We start from the raw sequence: 19,296 nt of genomic DNA on the forward strand, positions 1-19,296 counted from the left end.
CCATCATGAGAAGGTCACCCTACGCCTACGAGGGCACGCCAGCCGCTCGACGGAACCGCTACATCTCACAGAGAGGAACCCTAGGTGCTCCTCTGCTTCTTTTAGTCGGCGGTTTCCTGGCATTCTACGTCCTAGCGAAGATCTTCTCCAGCTTTCTTCCTGCGGACGCCGTCCCGGACTCCTCGTGCGTTGTGGACGTCGGCTACGCGCGCTACGAGGGTATCTGCGAAGATGACATGACGCGCTTTTTGGGCCTGCGCTATGCTGCAGCGCCGGTAGGTGAGGCGGGACGCGTATATACATGACCGTCAAAGTTGTCTGAATTTCGCACTCAGGAAATCTGCGGTGGCGTGCACCACAGCCTCCACCATCCTCTTCATCAGTTATCAAGGCGGATGCCCAGCCAAAGACTTGTGGGCAAGGTAGTCGCGGGAACAACCCCATAGTGCCAAGCTGGGCTCAAGGCCGGCAGCATGCCGCTCGTGCACCTATAGAGGACTGGTCCGAAGACTGCCTCTTTCTGAAGTATGTGTCAAGTCATTATCGAAGTCCAGCGGCTTCATAAGTGTATATCAAAGTGTTTATGCTCCCGGCGAGCTGCAACCTGGCGCTCACTTACCCGTGCTGGTCTGGATCCACGGCGGAGGCTACATGCGTGGAGACGTCGCCAGCTACGACGGCATCGATCTCATGCGACAAGCCGAAGGAGGACTTGTCGTTGTCGAAATTCAGTACCGACTAGGCGTGTTCGGCTTCCTTGCGGGACACGAGATGCAGGCGGACGGCACTGCGAACGCTGGCTTGCGTGAGCCGCGACATTCTGTTTGTCATGTCCGCCGACTCACATCTTTCAGTTGACCAAGACTTCGCTTTGAAATGGGTCAGGGAGCACGTAGGTCTGGATTTGAGACCCTTGTTGTGATAATACTCAAGTGCGAGACAGATTGCAAAATTCGGCGGGAATCCGAGCGACGTTACGGTGTGGGGAGAATCCGCTGGTAAGCTTTCTTGCTCATCGTCCAATTTCGCTACTGCTACTCACGTCGTGACTCAAGGCGCCGGATCCGTCTTGCAGCACCTGATAGCCAATGACGGGCGTACGACACCACCGCTGTTCAAGAAAGCGATCGCAACTTCGACCTTCTTGCCACCGCAATATGCATACGACGATGATATTCCTGAGGTGCCGAGCTTGCTCATTTCATTTCTTTCCCTACTGATCGGGCGCAGGGCATATACAACGAAGTTCTCGCTCAAACAGGGTATGTCGGAACGGCGATAGCTGTTTCGCTCGCGTGACTTTTGCTAACGACTTTCCACAGATGCTCGGCCGCTCACGACCATCTCCGCTGTTTGCGAAGCGCAGACGCAAATCTCCTGTTAGCCGTCAACTACGATATGTCCGACGAGGCTTTCTACGGCACCTTCCTTTTCGTTCCTGTTGTTGACGGCTCCTTCGTGCGCGAGCGTCCGTCGCAGGCCTTGTCACAGGGGAAGCTGAACGCGGTGAGTACTGCTCCTATATGATCAATGAAGCAAACCCTTCATTTTTGACGATGTCATGGCAGCGGGAGCTCCTCGCTCTCGGTATCACTTTCGAAGGTCTCAATTTCGTGGACCCCGCGCGTCCTGAGCCCGACTCTGCGGCCTATATCCGCAAGATCTTCCCAAAGATGAGCACTGCTGACGCTCGCAGGGGGGCGGAGGTGTACCGCGACGTCGGGGATGCGACGGAGCGAGCTGTGGCAATCATGGGCGAATGTGAGTTTGATGCCTATTCTCCTGCCAAATATTCCCTTTGCGTTATACGCGTCGTTGCGAAACCTCGCGGCTAATCGACGCGTTGTTGATGCCGCCAGGCGCTTCCCGAGGATGCTGAAGTTGACTCTCTTCAGCGATCTTCATCTGTCCAGGTTATGCGCTCATGGGCGCTTTCGATGCCCCGTATAAGGTGGGTGACGGTCACCTACAAAGAAGGGCACCACCTAAACAATATTCCAGGGCTCATTGGCAGTACCACCAGGGCGACATGGACAAGACATGCCCTACTTCTTTCCGTCGTGAGTGTGATCGTCTCTAAGCTCTGTTCAATGGACCGTCTTGACGCTAATCTCTACGACGCTCGTTAACATGTATTTTCACGTAGCCGAAACCCTTCTTCTTCTGAACGCTTCGACAATGCGGTTTTCCAACGCGCGTTCGTGGGCTCCGTCTTCGACTTTGCGCGCACAGGAGACCCCAACCAACAGTATGCTGCCGGCCTCGAAGATATCAAGCCAACTTGGCCGACATGGTCGCCTTCAGCGCCGACAGAGATGCTCTTCAATCGCACAGGGGACGAACCTGATGTGCGAACCATCCGTACACAATCTGACGTCCAGGAGCGATGCAAGTGAGTTTTCGTGTCTATTTGCGCCAGTCAGAACCCAGGCTCATTTTTGAATAGATTTTGGGAGAGCGTCAGCGAGGTGGCAGGACAGTAAATCGCACCACACGTAGGTCTCAATATTCCCCAGCGCAAGGTGTACGGATATTGTGAGCCAATTTGCAAATAAGCGAAGAATAAAGACAACGGGTCGATTGAAAGGGCAAACCGTGGCCCAGCCAATCGGAGGCGGTCGCGTTCAATATGCCACCCAATCCGCGCGCCGTCCTTATCCTTTGCTGATTCACGATCCGGCTCACAATAATCGTGCACCTTGCACCTGTGAATATTGAATCTCAGGTCTGGTGTCGATCCGCAGTTGAAGCCCTGTAGCTTTGCGGCTGAATTGACATTTGTACCGTGCTCTACTCCCCAAGCAATACTTGCGAGCAACGTCAAGCACGTATGCTGCCAGCATTTCCTTGAGTCGCGATCGAAGGCCGGATGTGGGTGAAGGGATTCGCGGTCGCGTGACATGGAGGAAGCATTCATCAATTGTTGACGCGTCGCGTCGCGTCCAACAACCTCTTTCGCGCGGATCATTCGTCATTGTCTTCCCGATTTGGGCCTTTTTCGACATTTGAGCACCGCCACCATCCTCTCGTATAAGTACTCTGGCTACGCGCTTTCGCTTCTTGTTCCTTCCCCCCATCTTCCCCTCCTTTCTTTCCCCTCCGCCACGACGCGTCGCCCCAAGCCAGTGCCTCACCGTGCTTATCCCGAGTGAGCTTTTCGTCTGTTCATCCTCCCTCGACCGCTGACCACCTTTTGCACGCTGGCTCGGCGTTGCAGTGGTCCGGGATTTTGGTGCGATCATAGCATATATATGCGGTCAATATTCGCACTGATCCCTCCCTTCGTAGATCTGACGAACGTATCGCCTGTGTGTACGGGATTCGCAACTACATCGAGGCGTTGCGCGCCGCATCTCGCATGGTGAGTACGCCGCGACCTTGCAGCCCGTTCGACGCTTTTATATACATGGCAGGTTGGCTGATGTCTCTGTGGTGTATGCCCCCTGTCACGTCCCGAGCCATGATCCACTTCATGTTCTGCACTGAGCGTCGAGTGAAGGTTGTCAGTGAGCCCTTCTGTCATGTCGTTCATGGTTGACTTACTAATGAAGTTCACTGCAGCGAAGACGTCGACAATGGCGCTCCACCACCCCTTGCGCATTCATCATTCCTGTGCGCGTCGATAAGTGGTTTGGTCTACGGCCTGAGCGAATTGAATCGCCGCCGGCTTCTGATGAGCCACTGCAGTCCAATACACAACGAGAACCGCGGACGTCCGCGTGGGCCTGGCGTGGACGCATCCTGCCAGTCAGTCCCGCTTCTTCGAACCAAATGGCACCCCAACTGAACCACTTACACGTGTCGCGCACCGATTTACGATCCATTGGTCCTTGTCTACTTGAAGGATAGACGCGTAGGTCAAGCCTTCCGTAGCTCGAAGCAACGTGAGTATACATAACAGATCTGAAGACTAGGGGATACTTAAGGTAAGTAAGATATGGTGATATACATAGGTAATGATTACTGATACAGAAAGGTAGGCATGTCGATAAACCCCCACTGACAGTCCTACTCCATGAACAGCTTCTTCAGATAGTCACCCGCGACCTGCTTGATAGAGGGATCAACCGCCGGATTCCCTAGTAAGTCCTGCTTTTCGATCAGCACCTAGCTCTTTCAACAACTCACGATACTCACAATTGCGCGATCGCTCTTCTGCTTGACGGCGGCGACCTGCTTTGAGTGCTCGAGCTCCCGTTCCTCGCGCTCGAGCCGCATGCGCTCTACCTCGTATCGTTCTCGACTCTCCCTCTCCTCGCGCTCCTCTTTGCGCCGCAGATAGTCCAGCTTGAGCTTATTCGTCTGCGTCTGCATTTGAAGATGCTGCGTCTGCGTCTGCAGAAACTGCAAGTATGCAGTAAGCATCGGTTGAGTAAGGGTCACGTTGACCGCGCCGGATTCGCTCTGGGGTTGCGACGACGAGGCGTGTTGTGTTGAGTAAGATAGGGTAGGCGGCGCGGGAGCGGGAGCTGGCGCTGGCGCTGGCACGGGTGGAGGCACCGGCGGCTGGGGCTGAGCTTGAGGTTGCGGTGGCGGCTGAGCAGGGGCGGAGACGGGCGTGTGCGAGTATTGCGGCGTCGACGAGGAGACCTGGTGCGAAGAATAGTGCGGCTGGGAAGGGGGAGGCATAGACGATGGCGGTGCGGCTGAGGGGGGTGGGCCCATGTTAATGAAGGAGATCGTCGGGTTGGCCGTTGTCTGCTCCTGATATTCAGGCCCATCGTCGTCTGGTTGTTCGGGGGCGACACTGGCACCGCCGCCGCCCGAGTTGCGGGTGGTTACAGGCCTTGTCATGGCGGGATCGCCGTTCCAGCGACGGTAGAACAGGTCGTACCAGCCCATGCGGCGCCAGTGGTCGATAGTGCGCGCATTGATGTTACCGACATCGCACCCGGCCCTTTTGGCGTTTTGCAGTCGACGCTCGTACTCGCGGATGCGGTCTGTCTCTCCGTACGCAGACAGATCGCCTAGCCCGTTCTGCGAGCAGTAGGTCTCGAACGCGTAGATCTGGCGAAAGATGTTGAAGTTCCGCTCGTAGCAGCCTTTCAGCGCCTGATATGTTTTCTTGTTGTCGAAGACTTCGCTCGCGCAATCGCGCAGACACGAGTTCTTGGTAGCGCGAAGAGAACTCCAGTGGTCGTCCTGATTGACACCCATGAGCCAGGTGAAAAGTTTGGTCTTCTCGTCGTCGGTCCAGTGCTTTGCACCCTGGCCGCCTCCATCTGGGTCGTAGGTCTCCGGCGTGTCATCCGTCGTGTCACGCCGTCGTTTAGGCGGGGCATGGGTGAGCAGAGCCTGCTCAGGCTGCTTGCGCTTCAGGGCGGGGGACGTGTGCGCGGCGAACGAGACCTGATGGTGGGGAGAAGGGGGCTGGGGGGCTGGAGGTTGGGCGGGGGATGTGATGCGGGCGTAGGCGTCGGGGCGCGGGTAGGGAGGCGGCGCCAGATGACTGGCGAGCGCCTGCCCGAGGCCAGGATGAGCCGCATGAGCCGCATAGGTCTGTGCTTGTCGTGATCAGCAAATGCGAGCCGGTTTGAGGGGAGCGCTGTGCGCACCGAGGCCGACGAGCTGCGGCGCTCGTGCATGGATTGCATGTGGCCATATTGAAGATCTCTGCGCGACGCCGTGAGGTGAGCGCCGACGACAACCAGCGAAAACCGACTCACCCGTGCTCCATCCGATTCGCTTCGTCCGGTTCTTGAGCTGGCCTGTCTCCTCCCGATTTGGTTTGCCCATAGGCTTGTTTGGTCGAAAAGGGGTAGGTAAACATGAGCAAAGATGGCTCATGATCAGACGCCACAGGATTTCCTTTGTTGTTCGGGGGAACCTTGCCCCTTCATCATTTTTCTTGCGCTCTCAAGCTTGCTTCGGGCTTTACAGAATCGTCAAACGAGGGCTCTCATATTATGTGCTCTATGAAGCTCGAGGTCTTTGTCCCCGCTGATGGCAGCTCGAGGGGTTGCTTCTGAATGACGTTCGTGGACGTCGATCGTCGCGGGTGCCCGCTCGCGGTTTGCCGCCGATTTATGGCCGCTGCGTCGTTCATTTGAGCACGACTCGAGACGCCGAGCCCGACTCTATCCCGTCGCCCGATGGGCGAGTCACCCTCGCGAATCATGCTCAAGGAATTCTCTCTGGCAACGCACATGGTCTAGGCCTTCAGGGCACTCAAGGGCTCCGTTTCCGGATATGGATCTCCCCTTCTTTCTTTCTTCTGATTTTGTGAGAAGGAAACCGACTTGCTTTCCCGCCTTGGCGCGTACCAGTTCGCGACTGGCGGTATCTGACCGGACGTGGAGCTCTCGCTACTATACAAGGGACCCTGGCCTGCAAGGGGTCAATGTTTTGCGAAGACCCTCGTCAACCAGTCCTCCGCCCAGTATAACACACTATGTGCTATTGCAATAGAGCTGCAGCGCGAGTCATTGGTCTCAAAGTGGCACGCGCTGCGCGCGACGACCCTGAACCTGCTCGTCGGTGTCAAGTCTACGAATAGCAAGGACTAGCTACTGTCTGCAGTCCCGATACGGTGCGCAAGCTTCCATAGTTCCGAGGAATTCCTGAAATATCCCTCGGTCGCTCCTCCAAGCAAGGCCGCCAGCTTTGCCAACCCTCGGGAAGGTTTTGAGGCACAGTCAACAGGGTAAATGGCGCTTCTCCAGTGGTCTGCCTACAGAAGTACACGGACCTCGTCAGCAGCGCCCAGGACGCTGTCGTGCCATGGTTACTGTGTTTTCCGCGGGATGGCGCATCAGGCGGCGGGACAGAAAGGTCAGGATCACTGATTTCTTGCAAGTCGAGCGTATCCTGTGACTGACCATTGTCACTGGTCCAACTATGACCTGAATATCGCAGCAATGCCGCGCCATGAGGATAGCATACAATGCTCGCCGATGCTGAGCTCACCCTCGGCCAACACAGACGAGCGCGGCCGACATCGAGTCTCACGCCGCCACGTTCGGGAAATCGACCCGGATTGAACTTTGAAGTTGAACCAGCACACCCATTCTCCCACGCTGTCGCGTGACCTCGGCGATTACCGAGATCGCATCCCCGAAGACCGACGCGAGTTCAAGTTGGAAGTTCGAACTCGCGAAGTCGAACATGCGTTCTGCCCGTCGAGACATCGCGAACTTGGATGAACTGGCTTGGCGGGGCGCTAGAACACATCTGCAGAATGTATGTGTTTGTGTGTTACGCCTCGTGACATGCCAGCAATAATAAGATACAGAATAAGTTAAGCGGGATAGCATGCGACGGTAGGCGGGCGAATACGAGGCCAGCTCGATTCGAGGTGTAGTCGATTTTTGTCCGAGGCAGAGATGACAGTACAACATGCATGCACCAATCTTATTCCCTTCACATGCCTCCAGGCGGACGATCCGCCGTCGCGGAAGGTGCGTATCGCCGGGCCTTTGGGCCGACGGGCGGTACCGTCGCGATCTCGACAGGTTCTTCCAGCAGCACACCTTTCTCTTCTGGCACATAGAAGCTCGCCGATAGCGGCAGAAGCACCACCGAGTACTGAAATTGCATAGCCTCAGCGCTCAGCAGACCCGCGCCACCAATAGGCTCGCAAGAAATGGAAATGGAGGAAGAGATGATGGTAGACTCACGTCAATGCTGAAATAAGGGATGGCGAAGGAAGGCTTGAGGTTTCTTGGAAGCCAAATTTCGCCGCGGAATGTGGCGCGCTGCCCTCCGGTGGCGGTCGCGGCAGGCCACCAGACGGCGCGCGAGATGGGCGCGGTTTGGTCGGCGGGCATTGGGGGTGCGGTAGGCATGATGCGGCGGTGGCCAGCAGGAGCGGCTACCCGCATGCTAAGGCGGCGCTGGAGGTGAACAAAAAGGTGGGCAGGACGAGCAAGGGCGTCAAGCGCCGGCGCGTCCGGACAAGAAATTGTTAGGCTGCACGGAATGACGGTCCCGCGTGTGTACGAGAGCTGGGCGGTGCGTAAGCATGACGCTTAGAAGGGCGATAAAGCCGCGACACGCACGGGGAGCGCCAGGGAGAGCTGCAAGTCAGCGTAAGTGGGTCGAGCGCATGCCGAGCGCGAGGTGCACAACGCACAGAAATGGACGTGAAGACATCGCGCTTGCCATAGAGCGTTCCCCGGGTCTTGACCTGCGCGGGGCGCGTTAGCAGCGCGCGGTACCGGACAAGGGCCTAGGTGCGCACCTTGCGGGTGAGGTAGCCCGAAGGATCCTCCTCTGGTCCTAATATGGAGCTCCTTGTCCGGTAGGCCAATTGTCGAAGTTCGGACGCGGGAGGCGGCTGGACGCGCGGGTGGTAGAAGAACATGGTGCTAATCCTGTCAATGAATGGGTGAGGCTTCAAATGGCACAGCCGCGAGTTGAGATGGATTCTCACTTGTGATGGTGGCGAAAGAGACCACCACGGACAATAACGGCCTCGAAGTAGTAGTAGATGGATGCCGGCACGTCCTTCTCTAGGAAAGTCGGTGGCAGGCGAATCGCCTCGGTTGCTGGCCCCGACTGAAGGTCGTGCGGCACGGCCATCCTCGTCGGCAGTTCGACGGCGAATGGCCACCGATAGTAGCCTTTCAGCTTACCACGAAAGCGCTGGTCGCCCGACTGATTCGGATCGCCATCACTACTCGTCCATAAATTCTGCGTCAACGACAGGAAGGTAAAGTCCTGCCGGTACGGGTAGCGGTCATTGAGATAGCGGCCCGATATCTGTCGTAGGTCAAGCACACGAGCATGCACGAATACCCTTCTGTCCGGCTTACCTCGATGTACACCTTCGTAATCGGCTCTGCAGAGTCTAGGTCGAGCGTCATGGTTCCCTTGATGGGATTGCCTTCCATGAAGGCGGGGGCGTCGCCCGCCGAGCGCGACGCTGGTGCGTGGCTGACGAGCTTGAGCGATGCCCAGACGCGCTTCTTGTGGGTCATGTGCAGAGTGTACTCTCGCGGGGCCGAGTTGAAACTAGGCGGGGGCGTCGGCGCACGCTCGGCGTATCCAGGCAGACCCCCTTGGTCCTCTTCATCGCGACCATCGACATCCTCCTCGGCGTCATCGTGCAGGCCAGGGGGGAGAGGGAGGCCATGCGGACGCCCCGGGCCGCTACGTGAGAAGAGACGCCGTACGTTGTTCGCTCGGCCGGCGGGCGCGGTTGATGGGCGCACAAAGCTGACGGAACCCGAGGACATGGTGGTTGCGGGCAAGGGCTTGCACTCATCAGAACTGCATAGGCCAGCACTGGCAACGCCTGGTATTTATACCGATTACGCGCTGGTCCACCGCGGCGGTTTATAACCGCGAAAGGTAGGCTCGGATCAAATTCGAAGACACCCTCGAGAGAACTCGCCACACGCCCGAACGCGGGGAAGCGTTGGAGGGTGATGTATGTGGAAGAGCTTGCCTTTCGTCTATTCATGTTGAGTTCGAAGAGCGGTTCCGCTCCCGGCGACGTCACGAGAATGCTGGCAATCTACTAGCGGCTTGATTCTGGAGAAGGCAAGGAGAAGGTTCGAGTTCTACCTGCTGCACGCCTATACGGCTGTCGAAGCCTCGGTCAGCGCGAGCGTGACTCGAAGAAGGAATCTCATGGCCACTCACGAAGCGATCCGGGCGCGATCGCTACCAGCATCGGACCACGCCTTGCGCAGAAGGTGGACACAACAGACAAACCCTCTCCAGACTGGACGAGGCGCTCTCATTCGCTCGAGCGGTAAGTACAAAAACATGCACAGCTAATGTACAGCCAAGAAATACCTACGATAAATTCGCTGGCAAGAAATAAACGATACACCGGGAAGCAGCTCGTTACAAGTCGTCATCCGACTCACCCTCCGCATCCTCCTCGTTCTCAGGCGATCGACGGTCATGCCCATCCACCGCGCCATTTGTGCCCTGCACGCCGGGAAAGCCAGCTGATCGCCCGCGTAGCTTCCCGCTGTCGCGTACGCCGTTGACATGCACAGGTGGCAGCGATGACCGCGTCTTGCCCGCCTTTCGGACCGAGGCCGCGTCGCCGAGTCCAGCGCACGCATGGGAGTCGGCCCCCGGGCCTGGAGAGCGAGAAGCTTCCTCCGGCGACGGCGTGAGAGGCGCAAGCACCGGTGGAGGCGTATGAGCAGACGCACTGCAGCTGTCTGCCGTCACTGTGGGCGCCCCCGAGGAATCGCCGTTGGTCTGTGCAGCCCGAGGAGACGTAGCCTCGCGCGAGCTCGGCGCAACGGAGGTGGACATGAGCGCATGCGCGACATCAGCCTCGTCGTCATCATTCTCGACACTGGGCGCGTCCGAGCTGGACTCGGGCGAGGGTTCCCGCCGAGTCGTTCTATCCTTCCGCGCGAAGCGACCATTGACGGTGCGAGTGTTATGCCAATTAGTCGAATGACGGACAGGAGTTCCCCCGGTGGCTCTCGATGCCGAGCCGCGGAGGGTCTTCCTGCGCCTATCGCTCTTCTGGCTCGAGGTGCGCTTGACTGGCGAAGGCGTCGAATAATTGCGTGCGTGGTCGTCAACTTCGCTTCGCGAACGCAGGGAGCGTTTGTGTGCGGTACGCTGCTCCTCCTCCGCCAGCCTCGCCGCGAACTGCTCGTCCGACTCGAAGACGTCCTGGGAGTGAGCGCGGTCCCGCGGTCGACGCTCTTCATCCTCACTGTCTTCGTCTTGTACTCGGCGCCCGCTTCTGGCCCTGCGCCTTTTCGAAGGGGTCTTGTCGGCCTCGGTGACGTTAGGCGGGCCGGGAGAGCCGCCACCACCATTCGCCGCATTCCGGCAGTTGCGCTCGCGCTCATCAGCCTCGTCATCGAACAGATGCAGTAACGCGTCGTCGACCCGTGGAACGGCGCCCTCGCCCTCGACTGGACCGGGCGTCGACATGCCGCGCCCCTCCAGCCTGTTCGTGGTCACCAAGTCAGCTGTCTCTGCTGCCTCCGCCGCTTCGGTCTTCCTGGTGCGCATGACGATGAACGGGCTCCATTTCAGCTTCTCCGGCTTGAGCGTGATGTAGCCCTTGGCTTCCCACTTCGCGAGATATTCCTCCACTTGCTGCTGGTCCCAGTGAATATCGTAGTGCTTCGGTGGTACGAACGGCTCGTCGGAGGGCAGTGGCGGTGGTGGTGGCGTTGAATGGCTGGTGTTCGTCAGGCCACGCTGCAGCGGTCGGCGAGATGCGCCGTGCTTCCGACCTTTGGGAAACTTGATGGCCTGCCCGGGCGATGGGCGGATGGATGGTGGCGTAGATGGGCGAACATCAATGAAGTCCAGCAACTTGAGCGTGTTGTATACATCCTCGATGGTCATCGAGGTGGCTGCGCTGATGTCTGCAATAACTTTAGCCAACAGGTCAGGTCTGTATTCAGAGTTCGCACCCTCGAGACGCGGGTTGTCCGGTGCAGTCGCAAGATACCTATGCACGGCGAGCTTCCAGTAGTTACGATACCCGAGTGCGCCGAGCCCCGAGAGCGGTTTCTCCGGCGAGCCCAGCCGTTGCTCTCGTTTCGACAATAGGTAGCCTGGCAGTACAAACATCAGTCAAAGACGGCAGAGCGATACTGTTCACTGACTGAAGTCGATCAAGAGGTTCCCAAAGCCCTGGCGCTGGCGTACTGGCAACGTCATGATGCAGCTCAGATTGTAGTCCTTATGACTACGTTTCTCCTTGCTGAAGTAGCCAACGAAGCGCGCGCCAACTTCGTCGACTTCCGTCATGACGTAAAATAGGAAGGGCTCGACGTCGTAAAAGAGTGACTTGTGGTCGAGAAACATCTTCGAAAGAAGGCAGAGGTTCTGGCAGTATATCTGCATAATATGTGAGCAGACCGACAGAGGGAAGAAAGCCGAAAGACGTACCTTGTTCCGCCGCCCGTCTACCTCGAAGATCGACACCGCCCCATCGCGATATATCTCATCGCCAGGAGGATGTCGCATCTTGCACTTCAGCTAAAAGTTCGTGTCAGTCCCCTTGCTCATCTTCGACTGCAAATCACGCACCTTGTGCCTCCCCGCTGTCAACCGACTCTTCATATACTTCAGGCAAAACTCGCACAACCAAAGCCTCCCATCGGGAATATTCGAGTACTCTTCCGGGAACGGCGCATCGTACCACGTCTTGATATCGTAGGGGCCAAAGCGGATGCACTGGATGCGCTGCCCAACTCCCGGCGGTTGTGCCTCCACGGGGGCGGGCGACGACGCGACAGGCTGCGTCTGCGTTAGACGAGGATGGATTCGGGGGCGAAGGCCAGAGGGGCCAGCTTCCGGTTGTTGCTGCTGTTGGTGCGACTGCCCCGTATCCCACTCGGGTGGCTGTGCTGTTGCGGAGCTGGCTAAGCGCGCCTGGATGTGATGGGAAGGTGTCAGCACTCCTTGGTCTCAACGCTCATGCTGTGAGGACGCAGCAAGACGCAGCTCGAAGACGCACCTCAGCTCGCGTGCGTGCCGCCTCAAATCTCCGCGTATCCTCAGGCGTGATCTCCGTCTTGGACGTATCTCGCTCCTCGGGCGTGAGGATGTCGTCGAACATGCCTTTCTGCTCCTCCTCGTCCTCCTCTCCCTCAACATCGATGTCGTCGTCCTGGAAGTGCGCGCGCTCTTTCCCCTTGTTCCTCTGCGGCGGTAGACGTATACGAAGGGGTTGCGGGCTGGACGGCGCTGCGACTCGGCGACGCTTATGAGACCGCGAGTCGTCGGTTATGGAGATCTGGCTGGCGGAGGCCTTCAGTTTGCCCCTCTGCTCCGTTGTCGAGGCCACGGACGCCGCCATCTTGGCTGACAGGCGCGACTTCCTCTTGGGCAAAGTGAGACTTTCGACATCGACTTCCTCCTCGTCTGAGGATACTACGGCGCGATGCTTCCGCTTGTGGCTCCGTTTCGCGGGCGTGGGAGGGGGTAGCTGCGAGGTGGATGCGACGGGCAGTTCTGAGGTGCTCTGCGCAGGCGAGGAGAAGAGGTCCTGGACTGAAGGCTGTTCTGGCTGTTCTACGGACTGTGTCATCTCCTGTTCTGGGTGCACACATTCTTGAGGATAATCTCGTTCGCAGCCAGGGCAGTACCACTTCCCAGTGGGCATCTCCGCTATAGGGGGGTCGAAGCAGTCCATATGGTAGCCTAGGATGGAGTTAGCCACTGCACCTCCCGGAGAGGCGATCATGGACGTACCTCTGTCGCATCTGTCGCAGAACATCAAGCGATCCTGCAGAGTTCTCTCAGTGAGCGAGCGAAAGAGCAAACGAGTCACGCACATCCGCGCCCTTCTCATGACAGAACTCGCACTTCTTGCACTCTATGCAAACCCAGGCATACGAGTGCAAAATCTCTGCGACATCCGCGAGCTGCAGGCAGGATGGATGACCTGTACGACTGATGAGCTGTATGCTAGGATGGGATGCGCAGTGTACGCACCGACACGGCCGCATTCGCTACAGCCGACCATGGACTCGGGAACACCGTACTTATTCTTATGGTCATCCCCGCGGCAGAAGGAGCATCGTTTGCGTCGCTTGGGACCCCTAACCCTGCGTGTCATCGGGGGAGGCTCCTCTGGATGGGGGGCGGGAGGGAAGAGTTCCTGCTGCTGGAAGAGTGCCGGATCGCCCTCGGGGACCTGCGAGTACGCGTAGTATGTGTGCTTGCGTGGAGTGGGCTCCTCTTGGGTGTCTTCATGGGGTGGGACGGCCTCCTGTATGCGTGTTAGCCGTGTATATTGGATTTGATCTGTCCGACGCGACGCGTTCTGTACGCGACCGCGCCGGGTCGATCGCACTAAGAGCGGACCCTCACCTCTTCTCCCTGCTCCTTCTTTGCCTTCTCCACCAAGCTCGGGTCCAGGGGAATGGCATTGAGGGCCGGGTCAATCGGTATGTCGTCCGTGGCGTTGCTGGGCGAGCCGCACTCGTTTGACGTCTCGCGGTCGGCCTGGGGGTCTGTGGGAAACGCTAGCCCCCTCATTGTCGATGGCGGTGAGGACCCGCGGAATGGCGGCGGGAAGGAAGGGGGTGGTCCGAGGAAACGCTCGTCGTCGCCGTTCAATGCAGCGCTGGGCGTTTGTTATTTCCTGTTTGGCACAGGCCTGGCGCCCACAGCCGGATCTCCGGCCCGGTGCGAGTGTAGGCGCGCCGCCCGCGCGCCACCTTTTCAGGTGAAGGATCCGCCCTGCACCTCTGCGAAGGCCCAGAAAATATGAGAAGGGTAATCATGGCGAGGGGATGACCGTGTGATGGTGTGTCGAAGGCCTCGTTGTAAGAGAAGGTCTATTTCCCCGGATATGATGAGGCGCGTCCTTTGCGCGTCTTTCGGAGGGCCTGTCGGGTGCCTTTCAAGTCGGATCAGAGGTAAGGCAAGACCACTGGCTCCATCCATCCCTAGGCGAGCGCCGGGTTGAAGGGGAGGGAGAGCATGAGAAGAGGGGAGAGCGGGAGACGGTGGCAACGTCGAAGTGGTGTCTGAGTTGATTCTCTTGTCTTCATCGCGAAGATGGACGTGCGGGAAGAGTGATGATGGGCCTGTCCAGAAGACAAGACGCATATGTTGATACGTATTTGAAGGTCATCTGCAGGTGCGTCTCTTCCTCCGACTCACAACTTCCTCGCTAGCTCCCGAGCTCTCACCGATACAAAGCTCCTCGCGATCGCCACCACACATTCAAGCAAGTCCTTTTCAAGCTTTATGCCGCCTGGTCATTTTGCGCTTCTGCTAGAGAACTACGTAGACTACAGTCTGTTCGTCCTACACATACGCTCGAGGGCACATACGCCCCAACCAAGACCATCCTTCGCGTCGAGTGCGAGGCTCACCAAAGTTCATCAACTTCAAACTTCAGCCCTGCGACCTACTTCCTCCCCTTCCGCTTCTTCCCCTCCGCGCCGCTCGTCTCCCCACCGCTCAACTCATCCCCACTAGCTGCACCCTTCCGCCCCGCCTTCGTCTTCTTCAGGTGATGCTCCGGCACCCACTCCTCCTGGTAGCCGCCCGCGCCGGTCGCGGTCACAGAGACGGGCGTGCTGACGGAGGACTTCTTGGTGCGCTGGCGCTTAGGCGGGGGCGCGTAGGAGAGGTAGGTGAGGTAGCCGGCGGTGCCGAGGATGCCGGCGACGATGAGGTAGGTGGTCCAGCTGGGAGGAAAATTGATGAGGGTTGGACAGTATGGGGAGGACTTGAGAGGGGAGGGAGTATCGGGACAATGCTCACAGCTTGAAGTCGAAGAAGGAGAGCTCAGGCTCGACGACCTGAACGATGTCTTCGAAGGCAGAGACGCGGTAGACGGTGTCCTAAAAGACATGATTCGTCAGCGTTCGAACGTCTCCCCACACTATCAGGACTCACATCAGCAGCGTAGTCGAGCCAGACATTCAACCGGATGTCGCCAGTCTGGTGTGTTCATTCAGTCGTTGCTCCGATTTCTGAGGTAGCATGTTAGGTACCTTGAATCTGACGATGTGCACATGTCAGTCTCGAGTTCACCAAGCGGAATAAGAACGCACTCGCTGAAGAACTCATAAGGCAGCTTGAGGCCAACGCTCTCCACCAGGGACACGCCATACGGGAAAGTCGTAAGCTGCCGAGAGCATCAGCGTCTGGTTACACACATTTCTCCCTAAAGAGGCGGTTGCCCCTTTACAGAAGACTGACAGGGTAAAGTTGAAAGTTATGCACTCACGTTCCTGATCAACGCGCCAGAGTCGGGCTTGGTCACCGAGCCAGCGATGTTGAGAAGCGTAACGTTCTTGTCGGACTTGTTCTCAACGTTGATGACGAGCAGATTCTTCTCCCCGTTGACAATTTCTGTTGCAGGCAGGGTATAGAAGAGGGAGTAAAGCAGGGGGGCATGCAGCAGCGCGAGATTTAAGGGGAAGCAGTAAGGACAGCAACACGAAGCAGACCAGAAAGATGCGAGTCAGTCACTGGCAAAATGCAGCAAGGCTTAGCTACGCACGTCCGAAGGGGTTTTCCTCTGGCCAGAACGCGCTCACGGCGACGAGGGGTCCAGTAACAGTGAAGGTCTTCTGCTCCGTCTCCGTCTCCGCGGCTGGAAGTTGAGCATTAGCAAACCTGCTCCTTTCCCCACACTCTTTCCCTTTCCCCTTCCCAGTCCCCTCCTTCTTCCGTGGCACATCTCTCCCCTCCCCTCACTGCATCCTCCATACGACTGGCTCTTTTTCAACTGATTCCACACATGCACCCTCTCCTCTCAAGAAAACGCGACTCACACTGCGCGAAGACGCCGAGGGTCAGGAAGGACAGAGCAGCACCGAGGTAGAGGTGGAACCGCATTTCGAGGGTAGCCGACCGGGGTAGGGGAAAGACCTGTTTATCGGGACAGAGACCGGATAATGAAGGAAGACGGAGAAGAGGGTCGCGAGCGATGCGCTCACCGACTGCGAGCGCCACGTTAGCGCGCGTCAGCCGATAGCCGATCATATGGTCACGTGTGTGGACCTATGGTGGACCTACATCAAGTTCGAGACTTGGTAAAGGCGTCTCCATGGTCTTACGAGCAAGCGTAGACGTTTCGCATGGACTGTGGATCCGTGTATATCTCTGGGATATGCCTTGATCTCCTCAAGAGGCTGGATCCTGGGGAGGAAATTAGGAGCACGAGAACCGCGTGCTAAAGGCAGCCGCTCATACGTTGTGATCACGCTGAGCACTGGTTAGAAGGATAGATATAAATCACTGGAATTACTAGACTACGTGCAGTAGGTAATACAAGGGAGACATACAAGATGGCTATAAATATAGGCAAGGGCGCTCGGGTCGTAAAGTACAGTAATTAAGGCAGCCATAGGCGATACAGTAATAATCTAGCAAATATCGACCATGGAACTTAGCCTTAGATGCTCTCGAGGTCGGAGTCCTCCTCATCCGACGTCGGCTCGCGAGGGCGAAGCTTCACAACCCGAGTGCGCTTCACCTCGAGGTGTTCCTCGCCGAAGTAGCGCGACGTCTCAAAGCTCCAGCTAAAAGTTAAAGGTCAGTACTAGAGAGTATGAATGATTGCCGCATCACGCACTCAATGTTGCCGCGGATCCAAAACCCGACGGCATCCGCATAGCGCGCCACCGCCGCGTCAATCTCCGGGCCCCAAGATGGCAGATTCGCCCTGCCGCGGGTGTACTGGGCCATGAGCTCCTTGGTGAGCTCGCCCAGGTAGTCGGCGACGCTCTGGATGTCGAGGTTGCGCTCCTGCATGAGGACCGTGACGATGTTGTTGCCACTGGAGGAGACGTTAGAATCTGGCAGACAGATCTCATGGACGCCACCTCCTTACCTTAGCCCCTTTGCCTGCTCCATGTTGTAAGAGTACAGATCCTGTTGACGGCACGGTCAGTAAGAGGCAGTGCCGGGTTAGAAAGATACGCACATTATGCCAGCAGACCAGATCCGCGCCGGCCCAGTAGATCTCCTGGAAGGCAGGATCTTCGAAGACGTAGTCCGGTAGGTCGATGCCGAGGCAGTACTGTGATAATTGTTAGCGCCTAGGTCGTCCCTCGTATGTGATCGGCTATCATACCTCGAAGAGGCCAAAGCAAAGGCGGATGGCGCTGTTCTCGCGGCGCAAGGGGACGAAGTCCTTGTGGGACAGGACGCGGCTCTCCTCGCGCAACTGTGCCTCAACGCTGACAGCCTCAATGTAGTCATCGCAGTGCTTGAGGAAGCGGCGGAAGGCGCGAGGGCCGAAGCGGGCGGTGAGGCGGTCGCGGAATCTGGGGAGAAATTAGTCGTGTTGGATGATACCACTGAATCTATACGCACTCCTTCGTCATCTGATAGAGCGTAGTACCCTCGTCGACCGTAGAGCCGTGCATGGTGCGGAGGTAGACGTTGCCGGTCTCGCGCGCGTCGTGGCCGTTCTGCTCGTCGCTGACCTCATCAACGACGAAGAGGAGGTTCACCTGAATCATGATGAGGACGAAGAGGGCGCGAGAAGGACGGTGCGAGGGCTTACAAAGTCGCAGCACGTGCGGAACTCTTCGTAGCCCGCATATGGGTAGCAATGAGCAACGAGAAGCTCGTTCATGCTAAGCGCGCGTCAGTAACAGTCGGACGATTGAGTGGAGTAAGCACTCACCCCTGGACGAAGTAGGCGCGCTTCTTGTCGGTGAAGACGTCGAAGCTGTTGATCCAGTCGCGAGACTCCTTGGCAGCCCCCGCGTAGTGAGGGTTCATTGCGCCCTTGATGGCAGCGCACGTCGCATCGAGGTCGGGGAGAACAAATTGAGTGGCCATTGCGATGAAGGTGAGACAACGAGAAAGAGAAAGAGAAATGAGGCTCGAGAGAGGAACTGGAGAGAAGTGAAGATGGGGGTGAAGGACTCATTCACTGTCTTTTATATTGCAGGGATAGCCGCCGTGCTGACTGGATCTGAAGTTGGCCTCCATTCCTGACACTGCGCCAGAGGGCGAATCTGAGATCTGCGTAGTGCGGCACCGCGGCGTCCGGAGCAAGCATCGGTGGGGTCACGCAGCAGGGGAGTAGGGTTCGGTGAGTATACCGCCGCGGTGCGAGCTGACAAGCAAGTTGATGCCAATAACCGCCATTGAAAAAAGTGGGCTAGAGCGCCGGCATGGGGCTGCAGATGCGGTGAAAGGAGTGTTATTCCATTAAACATTGCGCCTGCTGCACTCCCCTCCGTCCGGAGCGCGCGCCGACACACGTAGGATCCGCGCAGTGCGCGTCGCAGACGGGCTTGAACGACGAGTCGGCGCGTGGCGAGCCCAAAAGGCCGCCCGCGTGGGCGTCTCGCCGACCGGTGATGATCGGAACTAAACCGGAGATCAAAAGATGTTGAACTTGACGGCAAAGACGGTTTAGCGCTGCGATGCCATGAACTGCCAGCTGTGGGAGCAGGACCGATTGGGATAGATCTGCATAGATGCATGTATCAACCCATGACCGCATATTTGACAGAGAAATACAACATACCGCAGACATGGGGTGCCTGGGATGAACATTTGCGAGGGGACTGCAACTGCAGTCTGGCTGTACTCCACCGGGCACGGAGTGATGAATGCTGGATATCGCAAAATTGTAACGCCAACGCGCTAGCGCTGGACGATACTGCTTCAGGAGGCCGATGATTTTCGGCGGACTGGCGCGGGGCGAAAAGTATCGGACGCCGGGCATGAAAGCTTCGTCTGTCGCCATAACCTTGCCCGCGGTTTGCTAGACGCAAATCCGCGATTACGCTCCGAGTTTGAGCTCGACCATAGATACCAAATTTTATCTGGCACCGTTTCCTGGACACAATCAAGACTCGGGCGTCGGGTCGGATACGGAATCGCCGCGGGCGCATCCTCTGCTCCATCGGTCGCAATGAC

General features: G+C 57.7%; 7 protein-coding genes across 7 annotated transcripts; 1 reads left to right on the plus strand and 6 right to left on the minus strand.

The window, feature by feature from the left end:
* The first annotated feature begins 7 nt into the window (after positions 1 to 7).
* On the plus strand, positions 8 to 2,822 carry SCHCODRAFT_01189931 (alpha/beta-hydrolase). The gene is made up of 13 exons (XM_003032013.2): positions 8 to 279; positions 336 to 525; positions 579 to 805; positions 855 to 892; positions 944 to 998; positions 1,056 to 1,183; positions 1,231 to 1,262; positions 1,323 to 1,506; positions 1,569 to 1,761; positions 1,896 to 1,951; positions 2,002 to 2,060; positions 2,147 to 2,392; positions 2,447 to 2,822. Exons 1-13 carry the CDS (start codon positions 237 to 239, stop codon positions 2,481 to 2,483), a joined length of 1,488 nt encoding a protein of 495 aa, XP_003032059.1. The 5' UTR covers positions 8 to 236; the 3' UTR covers positions 2,484 to 2,822.
* Positions 2,823 to 3,857: 1,035 nt separating this feature from the next.
* On the minus strand, positions 3,858 to 5,642 carry SCHCODRAFT_02627138 (uncharacterized protein). Its single transcript, XM_003031582.3, has 3 exons — positions 5,556 to 5,642; positions 4,138 to 5,499; positions 3,858 to 4,089 (listed from the first exon to the last, which is right to left on the minus strand). The coding sequence occupies exons 1-3, from the start codon at positions 5,583 to 5,585 to the stop codon at positions 4,009 to 4,011; spliced, it is 1,473 nt and encodes a 490-aa protein (XP_003031628.2). The 5' UTR covers positions 5,586 to 5,642; the 3' UTR covers positions 3,858 to 4,008.
* A 1,527-nt stretch (positions 5,643 to 7,169) lies between these two features.
* Positions 7,170 to 9,219, minus strand: SCHCODRAFT_02627142 (uncharacterized protein). Its single transcript, XM_050345392.1, has 7 exons — positions 8,754 to 9,219; positions 8,372 to 8,700; positions 8,180 to 8,312; positions 8,072 to 8,125; positions 7,998 to 8,015; positions 7,617 to 7,943; positions 7,170 to 7,524 (listed from the first exon to the last, which is right to left on the minus strand). The coding sequence occupies exons 1-7, from the start codon at positions 9,174 to 9,176 to the stop codon at positions 7,360 to 7,362; spliced, it is 1,449 nt and encodes a 482-aa protein (XP_050200202.1). The 5' UTR covers positions 9,177 to 9,219; the 3' UTR covers positions 7,170 to 7,359.
* A 235-nt stretch (positions 9,220 to 9,454) lies between these two features.
* On the minus strand, positions 9,455 to 11,418 carry SCHCODRAFT_02301623 (uncharacterized protein). The gene is made up of 4 exons (XM_003031580.2): positions 11,349 to 11,418; positions 11,166 to 11,300; positions 9,586 to 11,110; positions 9,455 to 9,526 (listed from the first exon to the last, which is right to left on the minus strand). Exon 3 carries the CDS (start codon positions 10,936 to 10,938, stop codon positions 9,793 to 9,795), a length of 1,146 nt encoding a protein of 381 aa, XP_003031626.1. The 5' UTR covers positions 10,939 to 11,110; positions 11,166 to 11,300; positions 11,349 to 11,418; the 3' UTR covers positions 9,455 to 9,526; positions 9,586 to 9,792.
* Positions 10,880 to 14,019, minus strand: SCHCODRAFT_02301541 (uncharacterized protein). Its single transcript, XM_050342307.1, has 11 exons — positions 13,759 to 14,019; positions 13,381 to 13,657; positions 13,221 to 13,330; positions 13,138 to 13,171; positions 12,401 to 13,086; positions 11,971 to 12,315; positions 11,830 to 11,919; positions 11,544 to 11,778; positions 11,349 to 11,492; positions 11,166 to 11,300; positions 10,880 to 11,110 (listed from the first exon to the last, which is right to left on the minus strand). The coding sequence occupies exons 1-11, from the start codon at positions 13,924 to 13,926 to the stop codon at positions 10,959 to 10,961; spliced, it is 2,376 nt and encodes a 791-aa protein (XP_050200203.1). The 5' UTR covers positions 13,927 to 14,019; the 3' UTR covers positions 10,880 to 10,958.
* A 609-nt stretch (positions 14,020 to 14,628) lies between these two features.
* Positions 14,629 to 16,353, minus strand: SCHCODRAFT_02627148 (uncharacterized protein). The gene is made up of 8 exons (XM_003031578.2): positions 16,185 to 16,353; positions 15,911 to 16,003; positions 15,635 to 15,759; positions 15,459 to 15,532; positions 15,399 to 15,405; positions 15,301 to 15,345; positions 15,166 to 15,245; positions 14,629 to 15,089 (listed from the first exon to the last, which is right to left on the minus strand). The coding sequence occupies exons 1-8, from the start codon at positions 16,246 to 16,248 to the stop codon at positions 14,807 to 14,809; spliced, it is 771 nt and encodes a 256-aa protein (XP_003031624.1). The 5' UTR covers positions 16,249 to 16,353; the 3' UTR covers positions 14,629 to 14,806.
* A 291-nt stretch (positions 16,354 to 16,644) lies between these two features.
* On the minus strand, positions 16,645 to 18,441 carry SCHCODRAFT_02543097 (terpenoid synthase). Its single transcript, XM_003031577.2, has 8 exons — positions 18,047 to 18,441; positions 17,924 to 17,996; positions 17,731 to 17,870; positions 17,489 to 17,681; positions 17,339 to 17,434; positions 17,246 to 17,286; positions 16,988 to 17,191; positions 16,645 to 16,934 (listed from the first exon to the last, which is right to left on the minus strand). The coding sequence occupies exons 1-8, from the start codon at positions 18,202 to 18,204 to the stop codon at positions 16,808 to 16,810; spliced, it is 1,032 nt and encodes a 343-aa protein (XP_003031623.1). The 5' UTR covers positions 18,205 to 18,441; the 3' UTR covers positions 16,645 to 16,807.
* Between the last annotated feature and the right edge of the window lie 855 nt (positions 18,442 to 19,296).

This window comes from Schizophyllum commune (genome assembly GCF_000143185.2).
Source record: "Schizophyllum commune H4-8 unplaced genomic scaffold SCHCOscaffold_6, whole genome shotgun sequence".
In the NCBI taxonomy this organism is placed as follows: Eukaryota; Fungi; Basidiomycota; class Agaricomycetes; order Agaricales; family Schizophyllaceae; genus Schizophyllum; species Schizophyllum commune.

Bases quoted from the DNA above. Each gene is read 5' to 3' on its own strand.
- SCHCODRAFT_01189931 (XM_003032013.2), top strand. From the start codon at position 237: ATGACGCGCTTTTTGGGCCTGCGCTATGCTGCAGCGCCGGTAG. The intron at 526-578 runs GTATGTGTCAAG...TGTATATCAAAG, and splicing joins GAAGACTGCCTCTTTCTGAA to TGTTTATGCTCCCGGCGAGC. The intron at 1,263-1,322 runs GTATGTCGGAAC...GACTTTCCACAG, and splicing joins GAAGTTCTCGCTCAAACAGG to ATGCTCGGCCGCTCACGACC.
- SCHCODRAFT_02627138 (XM_003031582.3), bottom strand. From the start codon at position 5,585: ATGCACGAGCGCCGCAGCTCGTCGGCCTCG. The intron at 5,500-5,555 runs GTGCGCACAGCG...CGACAAGCACAG, and splicing joins GCCGCAGCTCGTCGGCCTCG to ACCTATGCGGCTCATGCGGC. The intron at 4,090-4,137 runs GTGAGTATCGTG...ATCGAAAAGCAG, and splicing joins AGAAGAGCGATCGCGCAATT to GACTTACTAGGGAATCCGGC.
- SCHCODRAFT_02627142 (XM_050345392.1), bottom strand. From the start codon at position 9,176: ATGTCCTCGGGTTCCGTCAGCTTTGTGCGCCCATCAACCGCGCCCGCC. The intron at 8,701-8,753 runs GTAAGCCGGACA...GACCTACGACAG, and splicing joins TTACGAAGGTGTACATCGAG to ATATCGGGCCGCTATCTCAA. The intron at 7,525-7,616 runs GTGAGTCTACCA...ATGCAATTTCAG, and splicing joins TCCCTTATTTCAGCATTGAC to TACTCGGTGGTGCTTCTGCC.
- SCHCODRAFT_02301623 (XM_003031580.2), bottom strand. From the start codon at position 10,938: ATGCGCACCAGGAAGACCGAAGCGGCGGAGGCAGCAGAGACAGCTGAC.
- SCHCODRAFT_02301541 (XM_050342307.1), bottom strand. From the start codon at position 13,926: ATGAGGGGGCTAGCGTTTCCCACAGACCCCCAGGCCGACCGCGAGACG. The intron at 13,331-13,380 runs GTGCGTACACTG...TCAGTCGTACAG, and splicing joins TAGCGAATGCGGCCGTGTCG to GTCATCCATCCTGCCTGCAG. The intron at 11,301-11,348 runs GTGCGAACTCTG...AAGTTATTGCAG, and splicing joins GGACAACCCGCGTCTCGAGG to ACATCAGCGCAGCCACCTCG.
- SCHCODRAFT_02627148 (XM_003031578.2), bottom strand. From the start codon at position 16,248: ATGCGGTTCCACCTCTACCTCGGTGCTGCTCTGTCCTTCCTGACCCTC. The intron at 15,533-15,634 runs GTGAGTGCATAA...TGCTCTCGGCAG, and splicing joins CTGGCGCGTTGATCAGGAAC to CTTACGACTTTCCCGTATGG. The intron at 15,246-15,300 runs GTGAGTCCTGAT...CATGTCTTTTAG, and splicing joins GGCTCGACTACGCTGCTGAT to GACACCGTCTACCGCGTCTC.
- SCHCODRAFT_02543097 (XM_003031577.2), bottom strand. From the start codon at position 18,204: ATGGCCACTCAATTTGTTCTCCCCGACCTCGATGCGACGTGCGCTGCC. The intron at 17,871-17,923 runs GTAAGCCCTCGC...ATCATGATTCAG, and splicing joins TCCGCACGTGCTGCGACTTT to GTGAACCTCCTCTTCGTCGT. The intron at 17,435-17,488 runs GTATGATAGCCG...CAATTATCACAG, and splicing joins TTTGCTTTGGCCTCTTCGAG to TACTGCCTCGGCATCGACCT.